Genomic DNA, 14148 nt, shown 5'->3' on the forward strand with positions numbered 1-14148 from the left:
GACCCATGCCTATAATTCCAGCGTTTGGAAGACTGAGGCAGGAGGATTGTCTGAGTTGCCAGCTTGGCCAAAGAGTGAGACTCAGTCCATCAAAAAAAAAAAAAAAAAAAACCATAAGTCTCTCTTAGGAAAAGCCCGAGGACAGGTCAAGTCAAGCTGTCTCTGCTGCCAAAACTGGAGGATCATAGATGACGTGGGACCCTGCGCGTCAGTGGTCTCTTACCACGGTCTATGTGGAAATTCAGTAAAAATACATGTGGCGCTTGGCGACATAGCATTCCAGACCCACGGCTGTCAAGTGTTCCCTCTCTTTCCAACTCTTTTCAGTCAAGGAAGCCTCTTGATTTCACCAATTGAAACTGCTGCAATGCCAGTGTCGAACAGAAGAGGGTGCTCTACACAAAGCCACCGCCGGGTTGAGCGGACTCAGTGAGCAGGTGGGGGGTCCGGCCCCGGGCTGCGGGCGGGCGCAGGCGCACTGCTCTCTACTAAGCCGCCCTCCAGCTTGTGGTTGAGTGTTCTGGGCGTGCACCTGCGGCCTCAGCCATCGGTTCTCTACTCAGCCCAAGCTGAGCTAGTTATTAATACGGTCCTGTTTGTCCTAAACCTCCCTGGCTCAGACCCCGGGCCGGTGGGGAGGCACCACTAGGGCGCTAGATGTTGATGAAAGATCCCTGGTCCCCGTTGGCTGTCTCCGGTTCCACGCAGCGCCCCTTCCTCCGAGTGACCCTGCGGTTCCGGTGGAATTTGGCATAGCAGCGCAGCCCTGAGTGGAAGAAGGCAAGCGAGTCAGAACTGAGGGTGACTGTCTCCTCTTTTTTCTTCCCCTCCAGCCTTCCCAGGCTTCTCACCCAACAGCGCCTATACACACCGAGGCTGAAAAGACTTAAGAAACTGGGCTGGGCCGGGCAGTGGTGGCGCACGCCTTTAATCCCAGCACTCGGCAGGCAGAGGCCTGAGTTCGAGGCCAGCCTGGTCTACAAAGTGAGTTCCAGGACAGCCAGGGCTATACAGAGAAACCCTGTCTCGAAAAACCAAAAAAAAAAAAAAAAAAAAAAAGAAAAAAAGAAAGAAAAAGAAAAAGAAACTGGGCTGGTCCCACAGGCCTGTACAGTGTCCCAACACTAATGAGGCTGAAGCAGCAGGTTTGAGTCTTGTCTGAGGCTGGCCAGGACTACATAGCAGACTCAAAGCAAAACAAAAACAAAACCTAAATGTTGAATGTGGGGCTTGTGGATATTAAGCGCACATTCATCGCTGAACTACACGCAACCTCATAAATTTAGGGGGAAAAAAGTTGAGCATAGGGGGCTGGTGAGATGGCTCAGTGGGTAAGAGCGCCCGACTGCTCTTCCGAAGGTCCGGAGTTCAAATCCCAGCAACCACATGGTGGCACACAACCATCCCTAATGAGATCTGATGCCCTCTTCTGGTGTGTCTGAAAACAGCTACAGTGTATTTACATATAATAAATAAATAAATAAAATGTTAAAAAAAAAAAAAAAAAAAAAAGTTGAGCATAGTGGCCCACTCTTTAGTCCCAGCATTTGGGAGGCAGAGGCAGATGAATCTCTGATTCTGAGGCCAGCCTAGTGTACAGAGTGAGTTCCAGGCTAGCCAACTATACGGTGAGACCCTGCCTCAAAAAAACCCAAGAGACTAAATGAACAAATGAAAGACTGAAGTTGTAGGCCAGTTATAGAGTACTTGCCTGGAAAGCCCTAGGCCCAGGAATCAAGTTACAGTTTTAAGGCAAGGTCTCACAGAACCCAGGCTGGCCTGCCACTTGCTTTGTGGCTGAGGATGACCTTGACCTCTTGATCCTCTTGTCTCCATCCCTAAAGCCCTGGGATCACAGGTGTGCTCCACCAAGCTTAGTTTTATGCCGTGCTGGGTGACTGACCCAATTCTTTCTGCAACTAAACAAGCGCTCTGCTAGCTAAGCCAGATACCCCAGCCCCAAGGCCCAGCATTTGGCCAAAGCGACAGTCGAGGGCCAGTTGTAGAAGCAGGAATGTTAGGCGGCCTTAGAAGCCCTCGGGAGCTTCCAGACTGCTGGCCTGGCCTGCTCTGGTCCCCCTCAGGTCCTTCCTGAGTGGCATCTGGGTGAACCCCCTTTCTTTCTGGCCATGTTTATTGTTTGATGAGCCATCCAAATCATAGTTTCTGTTCTCTCCTTTGTCCCTGGAACCTGAGTCTCCAGGAAGAAGCAGGAATTTGGGTGAAACCAATCAGTACATGAAGACACAATTAGGCTCTGGATGCAGACACCTTGAGGATCCCTAGAAAGCAAGCCGCGAGAGCAGCCTGCCATCTGAGCCCCCACAGGAGGAGGCTTTCCCCATCAGAGCCTCCCACAGCCCCCTTACCAGGCCAACACTAGGGACTCAGTGGCTCACCTATCTACCGTGCTCCTGTCTGCTCCTCTGCGAACTGGCCTATGCTCTGAACACAGGCAACAGCATCTTATGTCTCCTCACTCTGGTCTGCCTCTACCCTCTAATCTTCCAGCCAATTCTCTGTCCTCAACTGTCCCCAGTTCTGCAATCAGAGATAACTTTGTGTGTGTGTGTGTGTGGGGGGGGAAACACAGGGTCTCATGCCTCCAAGGCTGGCCAACTGAGAATGAAGTTTGAGATACCATCCACTCCTCCATCTTCCAAGTGCTTAGATTGTATGTACACCCTATTTTCACTGGCAATAGAACCCAGGGCCTAGTGTATGCTAGGCAAGCTAAAGTGAGCCCTATCCTCAGCCACAGAGCTATCTTTTAAACACAGCGGCTAGACCATGTGACTTCTCTGTATACGTGTGGGCATTACTCCCGATCACTAACCAAACACAATCTAAACAAGGGCAACACAGTGTGGTTCTTCTGGAAACTTCTTTCATCCTTCTCCAGGTATATGCTATACCATGCCGGGCTGTTCCTGTCCAAGGTCCCTGCCTTTACCTTCTGCCTCCCAACCCCTCCCACCCATCTTTCCACCTCCACCACCTACTCTTTCTGATCTTCCTAAGGACTGTGTGTAACATCCTGTGAGACTACCTACTACCCTTCCAGGAAGAAGCAGCCTTTACAGACCTTTCCAAGGACCTCTCCTTTCTCTTTTTCTTTCTGGGGGTGGGTGTAGTGTAGTTGGGATGGATACAGGGCCCTCTATAGCCTGGACTTCCCTGGGTGACACTCCATAGCTGGTTGAAGATGACCTTGAAGCTCTGAGTCTCCTGTCTCTGCGTCTGGATGCTGAGATCACAGGCCTGCGCCACCGTGCCCGGCTCCAGGGACAGCTTATCTATGGATTTGTTTCCTTGTTATCTCACTTCATTGGAATGGACCTCAGGAATGGAGGCGGCACGGGGCTCTTCTGATGCTGTGAACTAGACTTGGCGAGTGGCTCAGGTTCACAGACCAGCTGGGGAAGGATTGTGCCCTCAGAGCCCGGAATGCAGGCTGAATTCGGCTGGCTTGTTTGTCCATTCTGATACCTCGTATTTAAAAGGGTGCTTATCTCTCAGAGCTGTGTGCAGAAATAAATACTGTATAAATAAACAAAGATCATACTGAAACAGGGGAAGCCTGTGGCAGTGACAGCCCTATTCAGGATGGCCACGTTGGTCTTTAATGAATCTCAGTGGTGGCAACCAGGTACTCATGACACTATGGCTACTTTAGTGTCAGTCTGAAGATTCTCCGAAGATGCAATTAGAATTATTTTTCCACCTTTTTCCTTCATCCTTCTCTGTTTAAAAATTTTCTTTAAGATTCATTTTGAAGTCAGCCAGTGACGGCACACACCTTTCATCCCAGCACTCAGGAAGCACAGGGAGAAGGATCTGTTAGTTCAAGGCTAGCCTGGTCTACAAAGCAACTCCCAGACCAGCCTGGGCTGTTATACCATAAAACCCTGTCTCAAACAAACAAAGATTTATTTGGAGTCTGATTGTTTTGTCTGCTTGTACTGTGTACCAACATGCATGTTTGGTGTCTGAAGGTCAGAAGAGGGCACTAGATCCCCTGGAACTGGAGTGTTGGAAGTGAGTTCTGGATGGAAGTGAGCTGCCATATTGCTGCGAGGAAATGAACCTGGGTCCTCTGCAACAGCGGCAAGGGCTCTTAACCACTGAGCCATCTCCCCATCCACGGCTCTGCCTTTCATATGGGTAGGGGATTGAACTCGAGGCCTTACAAGAAAGAGCTCTACCACTGAACTACACTTTCAGCAACTTATATATTCATTTAGAGACTGGGTCATATGTAGACCAGGCTGGCCTTGAACTCACAGAGATCCACCTGCCTCTGCCTCCTGAGAGATTTTATCTCCAATTTTTTTTCCTGAAGCAGAGTTATGCTGAGTTGCAGAGGAAGGCCTCAAACTGATGATCTTCCTGCCTCAGTCTGAATTACAGATCAATGGCATCATTGTGTGCTCTCTCTCTCTCTCTCTCTCTCCTCTCCCTCTTTACCTTTCCCTTTATCCCCTTTCTTCCTTTTTTTGGTTCATTTTCATTTACTTTTCTTTATTGATGTGTGTGTGTGTGTGTGTGTGTGTGTGTGGCACACACACTGCAATCTGCAGGTGAAGATCAAAAGACGACTTTGGTTGGTTCTTCCCTTCCACCTTTACACAGATTCCAGGCATTGGATACAGGTCATCAGGCTGGCAGGGCAAGCCCTTTACATGCTTAGCTAATTGCTACTCCTGTTTTTTTTTCCCAAGCCAGTTGTCACTGTGCACCCTATGCTGGACTCAAACTTATGATGTCCCCCCCATAGCCTCTCAAGTGATGGGGGTTGCAAGTATTGTACCGACATAGCCAATTTTTCTCTTCTTTCTCATTTTTTTATTTCTTTCTTTTTCTTTTTTCTCTTTGGTTTTTCGAGACAGGGTTTCTCTGTATAGCTCTGGCTGTCCTGGAACTCACTCTGTAGACCAGGCTGGCCTTGAACTCAGAAATCCGCCTGCCTCTGCCTCTCGAGTGCTGGGATTAAAGGCATGCGCTACCACGCCCAGCCTTTCTCATTTCTTTCCCTTTCTCTCTTCCCTCCTCTCCTCTCCCTCCCTCTCTCCTCCTTGATCCTTTCTTTCTTCCTGTGATAATAACAAGAAGGAAGAGAAGAAGGGAGGAGAAAGAGAGAGAGCCAGCAATGATGGCATAGACCCGTAATCTAGCTGCTTGAGGAGCTGAGGCCAGAGGATCATGACTTTGAGAACGGTCTATGCAACTCAGCATAGCTCTGCCTCAGAACCGTTCCGGGAAAGGAAGAACTCAGTGCAGAGCAGGCACCGACAGGCACACGTGCGCACTGGGCACTCGCTTCCTCTCGAGGCTGGTGCTCAGGGCAGTTAAAGCAGCACCCCAGCGAATCTCTCCCAGTGACTGCCCAGAAACCCACTCTGCTCCGGCCTCCCCGCTATCTCACCTGGAAAGCCTCCCATCTAGAATTCTACTGAGAAGCGCCAGCCTTCTCAGGTCGGATCTTATTTAAAGAACTATGTTTCTGTCTCCTCCCTTCTCCCCGTCCCGATCCCGAGTGATCGTGCCAGCTTGGATTTCAAGAGGTGAGAAATACAAATCTGGGAGCCGGTGCCAGGGATGGAAGCACACGGAGCTGACAGATTGGAAGCCCCCCCCCCCCCGCAAAGCTGTTCCTACTGGAGCCTTCAGCTCCCAGGGGGCTCTCCTACCCACTCCCTCTTCCCCAGCCCCTCCATCCACATCCACCCTCTGCCAGGAAGCCCCGTGCCCCACTCATTGCAGAGCTGGCCGGACACAAAGGCTTCAAGGCTCTGGGAGCAGAGTTGGCGGGGGAGGGCTCTCCCCTTCCCAGGCTCCAAACTGACCTTCCATGCACATGCAGTCATCGAAACATTTGTTGTTGAGGCCCCGGTTGTGGGGTGTGCAGAGATGTTCCCGGAGGTCACAGCAAGTTCCTGGCAACATAGCAAGCACATGTGGTCAGCCAAGCTGAGCGGCTCCTCCCCACCTGCCGCCCGCCCTACAGAGTCCCACCGGACAGGAGATCCATCATATGTGTGGCAGGCCATGCCCTAGTAGGCCATCTGGTGTGCAAGGCTCTGGGCCTGAACTGCTGCTGGATGTCATGGATAAAATCCCCAGAGGCGGGTGGCAGAGACTTGAGCCTCCCCAGATGGGCCACTTGATTGATCATGGGAGGATCAAAGGTGATGTGGGGTTCACTTCCCAGGGATGGGGGTGTAATAGCTAGGGGTGCCAGAGGTAGAGTCTGCTGAGAGCTGCAAGGGGCCTCTGGGATCATGGACCAACAACATCCTCTTGGACAGATGGGGAAACTGAAGCCCTGGGCGTGGGGGGCTGGCTGAGGCATCTCTTTGCCCATTACAAGGCCAGCTTCCAAGTTATTTCCTGTTGGCCCTGCCTTCAGCCTTTTCTTCACACTCAGGACACAGACAGCCTGTCTGCGTTGTGTGTCTTCTGCAATGCTGAATGGCTTCTATTTTGTAGACTATCCTGCTGATGTGGTGCTGTGGAGATGGCCCCTTGGGTCTCCCCAGCCTCCCCGTCTCCCAAAGCACTCATTATTTAGTGGCAAGAAGGGACATGAGTCACTGGTCTCCTGCTGTGAGCAGTTTCAGGGGCTACCTTGGCTCAAGTCCCAACCACCCCTTCCTCAGAAGCTCCAGACAACGGCTAGCCAGCACAGCAGAAACCGGGGCCGCCACTCTGCTCAGCACAGGGCTTCCCTGGCAGGCTTTTCTCCACAGCTCCCGCAGAGCCAGCGTGACATCAGACAAGAGGTTTTCCTGCCATCTTGTTTCCTCTCTTGCCTTTAATAAATATAACCACCAATGCCCTAGACAAGCACCTGAGACTGGAACTCTCTATGTACCCCAAGACGACCTCGAACTCTCGATCTTCCTGCCTCTGCCTCCCGAGTGCTGTGATGGCAGGCGTTTCCCTGCCACAGCATCTACGTCTACCCCAGTCTGCTCCGAGGAGGTCCTCTGAATCCCACAGGGCCAGCAGTTCGGACTCTAATCAAAACAGAAGGCCCCTTCCATTTATCCTGCTCCGATAGGTAGAGCTGCTGAACAGGCAACAGTGTCACTTACACTGTCCCCAGAATGCCAGTTGGTGCCATGATGAGACTGAATTAACCCCTGCGGGTGTTCAGAGGACAAGGTCAGGAGCAGATTATCTGACTCAGGGCAGGGTGGGACATGGGTAAGAAGCTTAGGAACCAAGTTGGCCCTCCCCCACCTCCCCACCCCCCCACCCTCGCTGCCACCTCTCTCTGATGTCATTCTATGAGTCAGTGAATGGTAGTGACTCTCAGGAAATTGGTGGCCGCTGATAAGGGCCCTCAGAAAAACTGGTGGGCACGGTAGCTTCTCAGTATTGTGAGTAAAGGGCCAGTACTCCCTGGCTTGCCCCCAAGCCCTGCCTCAGTTACCTCACTGGTATTCCCTCCCAGCCTGGTGCCTCAAGGGTGGGTGTTGGGGGTCCGGAGTACCTGGCAGGCAATCCTGGTGATGGTCACACGGGTCCCCCTCAGCTGGCGAGGTCTCGTTACCGTCACTGGTGAAATGACTCCAGTGTTTCTCTGGGGACAAGAAAATTTGTGGTTAGATTAAGACACAAGACCTGGGTGTCATGGTGCCAGATGGCCATTCCCACGGTGTGACTTGGACAAGATCCTCTGCCTCTCTCTCTCTCTCTCTCTCTCTCTCTCTCTCTCTCTCTCTCTCTCTCTCTGCTTTCACTTTCTTCCCTAAAGAGACAAGGGGCCCCGAGTAGTGTGCAGTGAGCGAGGGGTACTGCTTGTCCCAGTGAGTGTCAGGTCCAGCTTAGATCGTTGGACTCCAGCCCACCTTTGGACACCTGTAGGTCATTCTGGTCTCGGCAAACGTCCTCCACCAATAGATGCTGGAGAGAGGAGTCTAAGCGTGGGGTGGGGTGGCCAAGTGGACATACCTTTCTTCTTTGCAGAAGGCCAGACCTCTGGCTTTAAGTCTTCATAATCCGTCCAGTCAAATAAGGCCATGTCCAGTGTGGGCATCACCTCCCCATCAGACCTGGGCTGTGTCTGCAGAAGTCAAGGCAGGAGAGGGGACCTGGAGCCTTTGAAGTGAAGGGACTGGGAACCTGGGATCTCAAGGCTAGAGAACGGAGGACAAGGCCACCTTGTTCTCTGCTTGGATCCTGGAATCCATGCTGAAGATGTCAAGAGGCCATTCTGACTGCTCAGCATTTCTAAACACACCAGGAAGGGAACCAGGCGTGGCCCACTGCTCACTTCCTTGTCCCTTCCTCTGAAGAGTCCTGAAGAGGCCATGCACAGCCTTCAATTCCACTCACAGCCCCCACCAATATTCTAGAGACTACTGAGGACCAGATATCATGGCTGGGCGCTCATGCACATAATCACCAGGGTTTATCAAGGCACAGACCATAACTACCTGCTCATGGCCACGGCGTGGGCCTGACTCTCAGGATGGTGAGATGAAGAAAGAGGACAAAGACTATCTACAGCTGTCTCCTGATACTCAGGAGATGTGGTCCAACCTGCCAGTGGTGCCCAGAAGAGCTAAAGCCTGTATGTATACTGTCTCCACATGCTTGTGCATAGGCACACATCTTATGAGTCTAACTTGCAAATGAGGCACGACAAAGGCTGGAGAGCTGGCTCAGCAGTTAGTGCATGCTGCTCTTCCAGAGGCCCGAAGTTCAGTTCCCGACGCGCACGGCAGGTGGTTCACAAGTGCCTGTAACTCCAGTTCCAGGAGATGTGGTGCTTCTGGCCTCCAAGGGCACCTCACCCTCCCCACAGACATACATAATTACAATGAAAACAATCAGTTTAAACAAGGCACATCGAGAGGTGAGCAAGCACTCACAAAACAGAGCGGCACAGCTGTGGACTGCCTCTCTTCTTCTCTACCTCTCCCTCCATTTTTCTTTTTTTCCTTTCTGAAGCAGAATATCATATTGCCCCAACTGGCCCCAAAGTCACTATGTAGCCAAGGACAATCTCAAACTCCTGATCCTCCAGCCCCCACCTCCTGAATGCTGGGATAATTGTCACAGCTTGTCTGTGTAATACAGTGCTGGGAATCACACCTAGGGCTCCAGGCATGCTAAGGAAACATTTTACCATCAGAGCTACATATTGTATTCTATATCATTAATATATAATATATATATATATATATATATATTATATATGATCCATTTCAATGGTATTACTTCATTTTGAAAGCAAAACAATATTTTAGTTTGCCTTGAGACAGGGTCTCACTTCGTAGCCCAGGATGGCCTAGAGTTCCTGGTATAGCTCAGGCTGGCCTCAATTCTGTGCTGATGACACTGTCCCGTCCTCTGTCTCCCAAGTGTTGGGATTGTAAGACACCACATCTGGCACTGAAAGATTTTGTTTTGAAAACAAAACGAAACAAAACAAAACTCTCTAATCCATCGGCAAGAATGACCTGGTGAATGCCTGTCCCTTTCTTATAGAATCACCAACCACCAGATTTGTGTGAGCCCCTCCCAAGCCCCCGTTCCCCCTGTTTTCTTTCCACTTTCTTTTTCAGAGTTGGGGAGTAGACAAGTCAACCCCCCGACTGACTATGCCATTCTAGATCTGTTATTTATTTATTTATTTATTTATTTATTTATTTATTTATTTATTTATTTATTTATATGAGTACACTGTCACTGTCTTCAGACATACCAGAAGAGGGCATCAGATCTCATTACAGATGGTTGTGAGCATTGCTGGGAATTGAACTCAGGACCCCTAGATGTGCAGTCAGTGTTCTTAACCTCTGAACCATCTCTTTAGTCCCTACATCTGGGCTTTAAATCACTGTGGCTGCTTTCTGAACTCTTCCAGGCTTTAAACGTCCTCCATAACAGCCCCACCTCTGTGTGTGCAGAGCGGCATGAAGACGTTGGCTTTCTAGCTGTCCCCAGCTCGAGCCCCAACCATGTTCTCTGGGTGCTGGCAGCCCCTCTACAGACGGGGTCAGAGCTTAACGGTGTTCACTACCACCCCGCTGTGCCTCAGTCTACCTAAGTGGAACAGGTGGCAAAACAACGCAAGCAGCTGGGCACGCCTGTGAGGGACTTTTCCTGATTGGATGGCTGAAGCAGGAAGCCCCACCTCAAGTGTGGGCCACGCCTTCTTGAGGCAGCCTCCAAGAAAGAGGGAAGAGGGAAAAGCTCTTGCTTTTTGCCCGCTTCCCCTGACTCTCGCTGGCAAGTTCATCCATCCTGCTGCTGAGGCATTCCTTGGCTGGTCTTAGAACCTGCTCCTTCAGAATCCAACACAGCCCAAAGACCCCTGTGCTAGCCAGCCTTGCAGTCTCATCGGGAGACAGCTGCTTTTGGACTAGCCGGACCACAGCCTGTCAGCCACTCCAATAAACCCCCTTAGATATATACATTCACACTATCAGTTCTGTTCGTCTAGGGAGCCCTGACAGGCAGCTTGCATGAGGCTTAAAGGCACGTTCAGATTCAAGGCCTCGTGGGGCCCCTACCTGGGGCCGCAGGGAGGTGACAGGCAGGATCCGGGACTCTTCTGTAGTAGGCGTGGCATCGTCTGCCGTGGTCAGGAAGAACATGGTGGGGGCCAGGCTAGTGGAAGACTCCTCCATGGTACCCTCCAGCATCCGGTCTTCAGAGGGTTCCACCTTCTTCATGAGGGAGCTGGGGCCACGGATGGCAGCTCGGCCTGAGACAAGACAAGCACAGGCTGACCCACCTGCTGCTCAGTATCTACCTACAGGGCATCCTGTCTTCTCTACTGTAAGCCAAGGGCTGCTGGGCATCATGAACCCTTGACCTATCCAATACCCTTGTTGTCTACCCTGCTATAGACCTGGAAAGAGGTCAGTCATTGGGGAGGGGGCAGTGGATTCTCCACTAGAGGCTGCATTCTAGTAAGTCTGTATTCAGGATGCCTGGGGCTAGCCAGGGACATAAAACCATAGAAGGCTTCCTGGAGGAGGTGAGGTTTATGGAGGTGAGGACACAGCTTGGGGAGAAACCTTTGAGGTAGTTGGGAGGAGAGCCACTGCTTACACAGACACAGACACAGACACACACACATGCACGCACACATATGCACACACGCATGCACGCGCACACACACGTGCTTCTTGATATTGCTCCTGGTATGCCGAGTTCCCAGTGAACCCCTTCATGATAATGACTTCATCTAACTTCTGCAGGGGCTCCTGAGAAGTAGTTGCTGCTCATGAACAGGGGAGGAACCTGAGCCAGAGAGGTTAGGCAGTTTCCACCAAGGACACACAGCTCGTGCCTGGCAGAGCATGGATTTGAACCTCAGTCCTGAGTGCAAACCCAATGCTTATAACTCCTGGGGCCATCTTGAAAGACACCTGGTTATGGGATCCTGAGAGTGGCAGGGGACAACACAGGGTCAGCACAGGGTCACAAGCAATGGGACCAGGACAGAGGCTGGACGAGGGGGTGGGGGGTGGGGGAGTGGGGAATCACCTATACTTGTCCTTGCAAGACACATCCGTAAGCTGGTCTGGATCCCTTGAGGTCACCCCACCTTGCAGAAAGGAGCCCCAGTCAGTCTGATATACTAGCCTGGCCTGAGGACTTCACCTGCCCTCTGCCACCATGTCACCCTCCCTCAGGACGTCCCTGCCACTTCACTGAAGCCATAATTTCGTGGAAACTATGGGCCCCATGTGGGTCCTCAAGGCATCAACATCTTCTAAACTGGCAGAAGGGACCCCGAGAATGGGAGGGTGTATGTTGCCATGTAGGGGTCTCAGTCGACCTGGCAGGGAGGCAGTTCCCGCCCCACCCCCACCCCCACCCCCGTTGCTATCCACAGGATAAGCAGGCTGCAACTACTCCAGTTTCTTCCTAGAGAAATACCCTGTGAACCTCAGCAGCCCATCTGTGGCATTGCTCTGCCCCTACAGGCAGTCACAGGTGGCCTGTGCAGGCTCAGGGCCAGGTGAGGCTGGGCAGGGGCCCACTGGTTGGTGAGTCTCGGGTTTGCTGGAGACCGTTCCGTTCCTTTCGGCCAAAGGAGGCTCAGCCTGGGTGGCCGCAGTAGCATGGGGAATGGAGGCAGAGAGTGTGTTAAGGAAGGTTGAACACAGGCAGACATGGGAGCGTGACTTCTCTCTCTAGGGACACTGAAGTTTATGTCTTTGATGTCGCCCAGGAACCCGAGGCTTGGTCTTGGGGCTGGAGAGATGATGCAGCAGTTAAGAGATGTCCTGCTCTTACAGAGGGCCTGAGTTCAATTCCCAGCACACATGTCAGGCGGCTCACAACTTCGTTTAACTCCAGTTCCGGGGGATCTGATGTCTGTGGCTCACCCATACTCATATACACATACATCCCACCTCCACACACACATACACACAATTAAAAATAAAAATAAATCTTAAAAACAAACAAACAAACTTGGTTCTCCGGCCAGTGGCTCTCCATGGAAGCAGTAGGGCCCTCTGGGAGATGGGGCCTAGTGGAGGAAACCTGAGTCATCGGGGTGTCTTTGAAGGGGTTATAGAGACCCAGGTGTTCCTGCGCTGTCCCCCCCCCCACTCCTATCTCGTCTATCCTCTCTGTGCCTGTCTGTCTTTCTCTCTCTTCCTCCTCCTTCTCTGGGCCACTGGGCACCATGAGGTGGGCAGTTCTTTGCTTCTTCTATGGCGCTTTATCTCACAACAAGCAACCTCAGGCTGGATGTCCATAATTCCCCATCCCAAAGCAACGTCTCTCCTGCTTTGTGCCGAACCTCCCAGTGACCGCCACACGGTGTCGCTGGTATTCAGGGTTGGAGGATGCTGACTTGGGAGCCGAGGGTCTAGTAGCAGTTTCTCCGATGGAGGGGGACCCGAAGCTTTGTGAGCACCAGCTCCCTCTTGCACTAAGGTTGGGTGGCATCTTTGCAGCAGGCCAAAGCGAGGCTTAGGAAGGGGACTCGCCCAAGGCACAAACTCGCTAGTAGCGGAGTCAGACACCGGCCTCGGCAGATCTGGCTTCAGAGCGCAAGCTCTCCGCCCCGACTCTGCTCCAGAGTTCACTAAAGGATGCGCTAGGAGGAGGACTCCAGCCGTTCTGTCTGTACGCAGGGAGGCTGTGAGTAGGGTGGATTTACGTCAGATGCAAGGTAGATCTTCCCGACCTCGGAGGGTGACTGATTGCCTAAGGGGGCAGAACTTCTATATGAGTTCCCTCTCTTTCACCCCTAGGTCTCTCCCTCTGCCTTTCCCTGCCAGGACACTCTGACTTCAGTAAAATGCCTCCCCTCTTCTGGGAACCCCCTTCTGCCCTGGGTGGAGACCTCTGAATGGTCTCTTCCGGGCGCGGGGGCTTAAAACGCGGACTTTACACCACTTCCTGCTCTTGGCATTGGATTAAAACCTTCTCCCAGTGCAGTTCCCTACTCCCCCCCCAGGTCTCCAGCTACCTCGGTGCAGTCGCAGACGGTCCCTGCGCCTCTTGTGTTCTCTGCCACGTTTCTTCACCCTCTCCCAACCGGGAGACCGGGCCTCCTTCTCGGGGTAGGGCAGCGCCAGCCCCAGAAGCAGCTCCTGGTTCTGCAGAAGGCCAGCAGGGGGCTGACCAAGTGTCATCTGGGACGTCTGCTTGGTAGCAGTGACCACAGCCCCCTCCTGGGCCCGGCTAGGCCTGCCTGGGCCCCTGTCTTTCTTCCCCAGGCCCCGACGGCCATGATGGCTTGCCTGAGACACCCACAGTGCAGAGCTGGGGAGGTGGGAGTGGGTCTCCGGCAGGTTCCGGGCAGAGGATCCAGATGCAAGGGTGCCTGCCATGTGCAGTTCTGGAACTAGCAGGAGGATCAGGAACAGCATGGTGACCCTGAGGACGGAGCACCCTTCCATTGGCTCTCCCTACAAGAAAACCAGCGTCATGAGTGCTGTACACAGCTCCCCACCCCACATCCCCTCCCAAGGCTCCATAGCTGCACCCCATCATCCAAAATGCTTTCCCCTAGTGGGTGGAGGAGACCCGGCTCCCTGTGGTTGTTGGGAATTGAATTTTAGGACCTCTGCTTGCTCCAGCCCAAAGATTTATCTATTATTATACGTAAGTACACTGTAGCTGTCTTCAGATGCACCAGAAGAGGGCACCAGATCTCAT

General features: G+C 52.3%; 1 protein-coding gene across 1 annotated transcript; it reads right to left on the reverse strand.

Annotated features, from left to right (window-relative positions):
- Window positions 1-532: 532 nt before the first annotated feature.
- Draxin (dorsal inhibitory axon guidance protein) lies at window positions 533-13889 on the reverse strand. Its single transcript, XM_021200782.2, has 6 exons — window positions 13457-13889; window positions 10530-10723; window positions 7960-8071; window positions 7499-7588; window positions 5847-5936; window positions 533-766 (listed from the first exon to the last, which is right to left on the reverse strand). The coding sequence occupies exons 1-6, from the start codon at window positions 13887-13889 to the stop codon at window positions 654-656; spliced, it is 1032 nt and encodes a 343-aa protein (XP_021056441.1). The 3' UTR covers window positions 533-653.
- Window positions 13890-14148: the final 259 nt, after the last annotated feature.

The sequence above is a fragment of the Mus pahari genome, chromosome 6 (assembly GCF_900095145.1).
Source record: "Mus pahari chromosome 6, PAHARI_EIJ_v1.1, whole genome shotgun sequence".
NCBI lineage: Eukaryota > Metazoa > Chordata > Mammalia > Rodentia > Muridae > Mus > Mus pahari.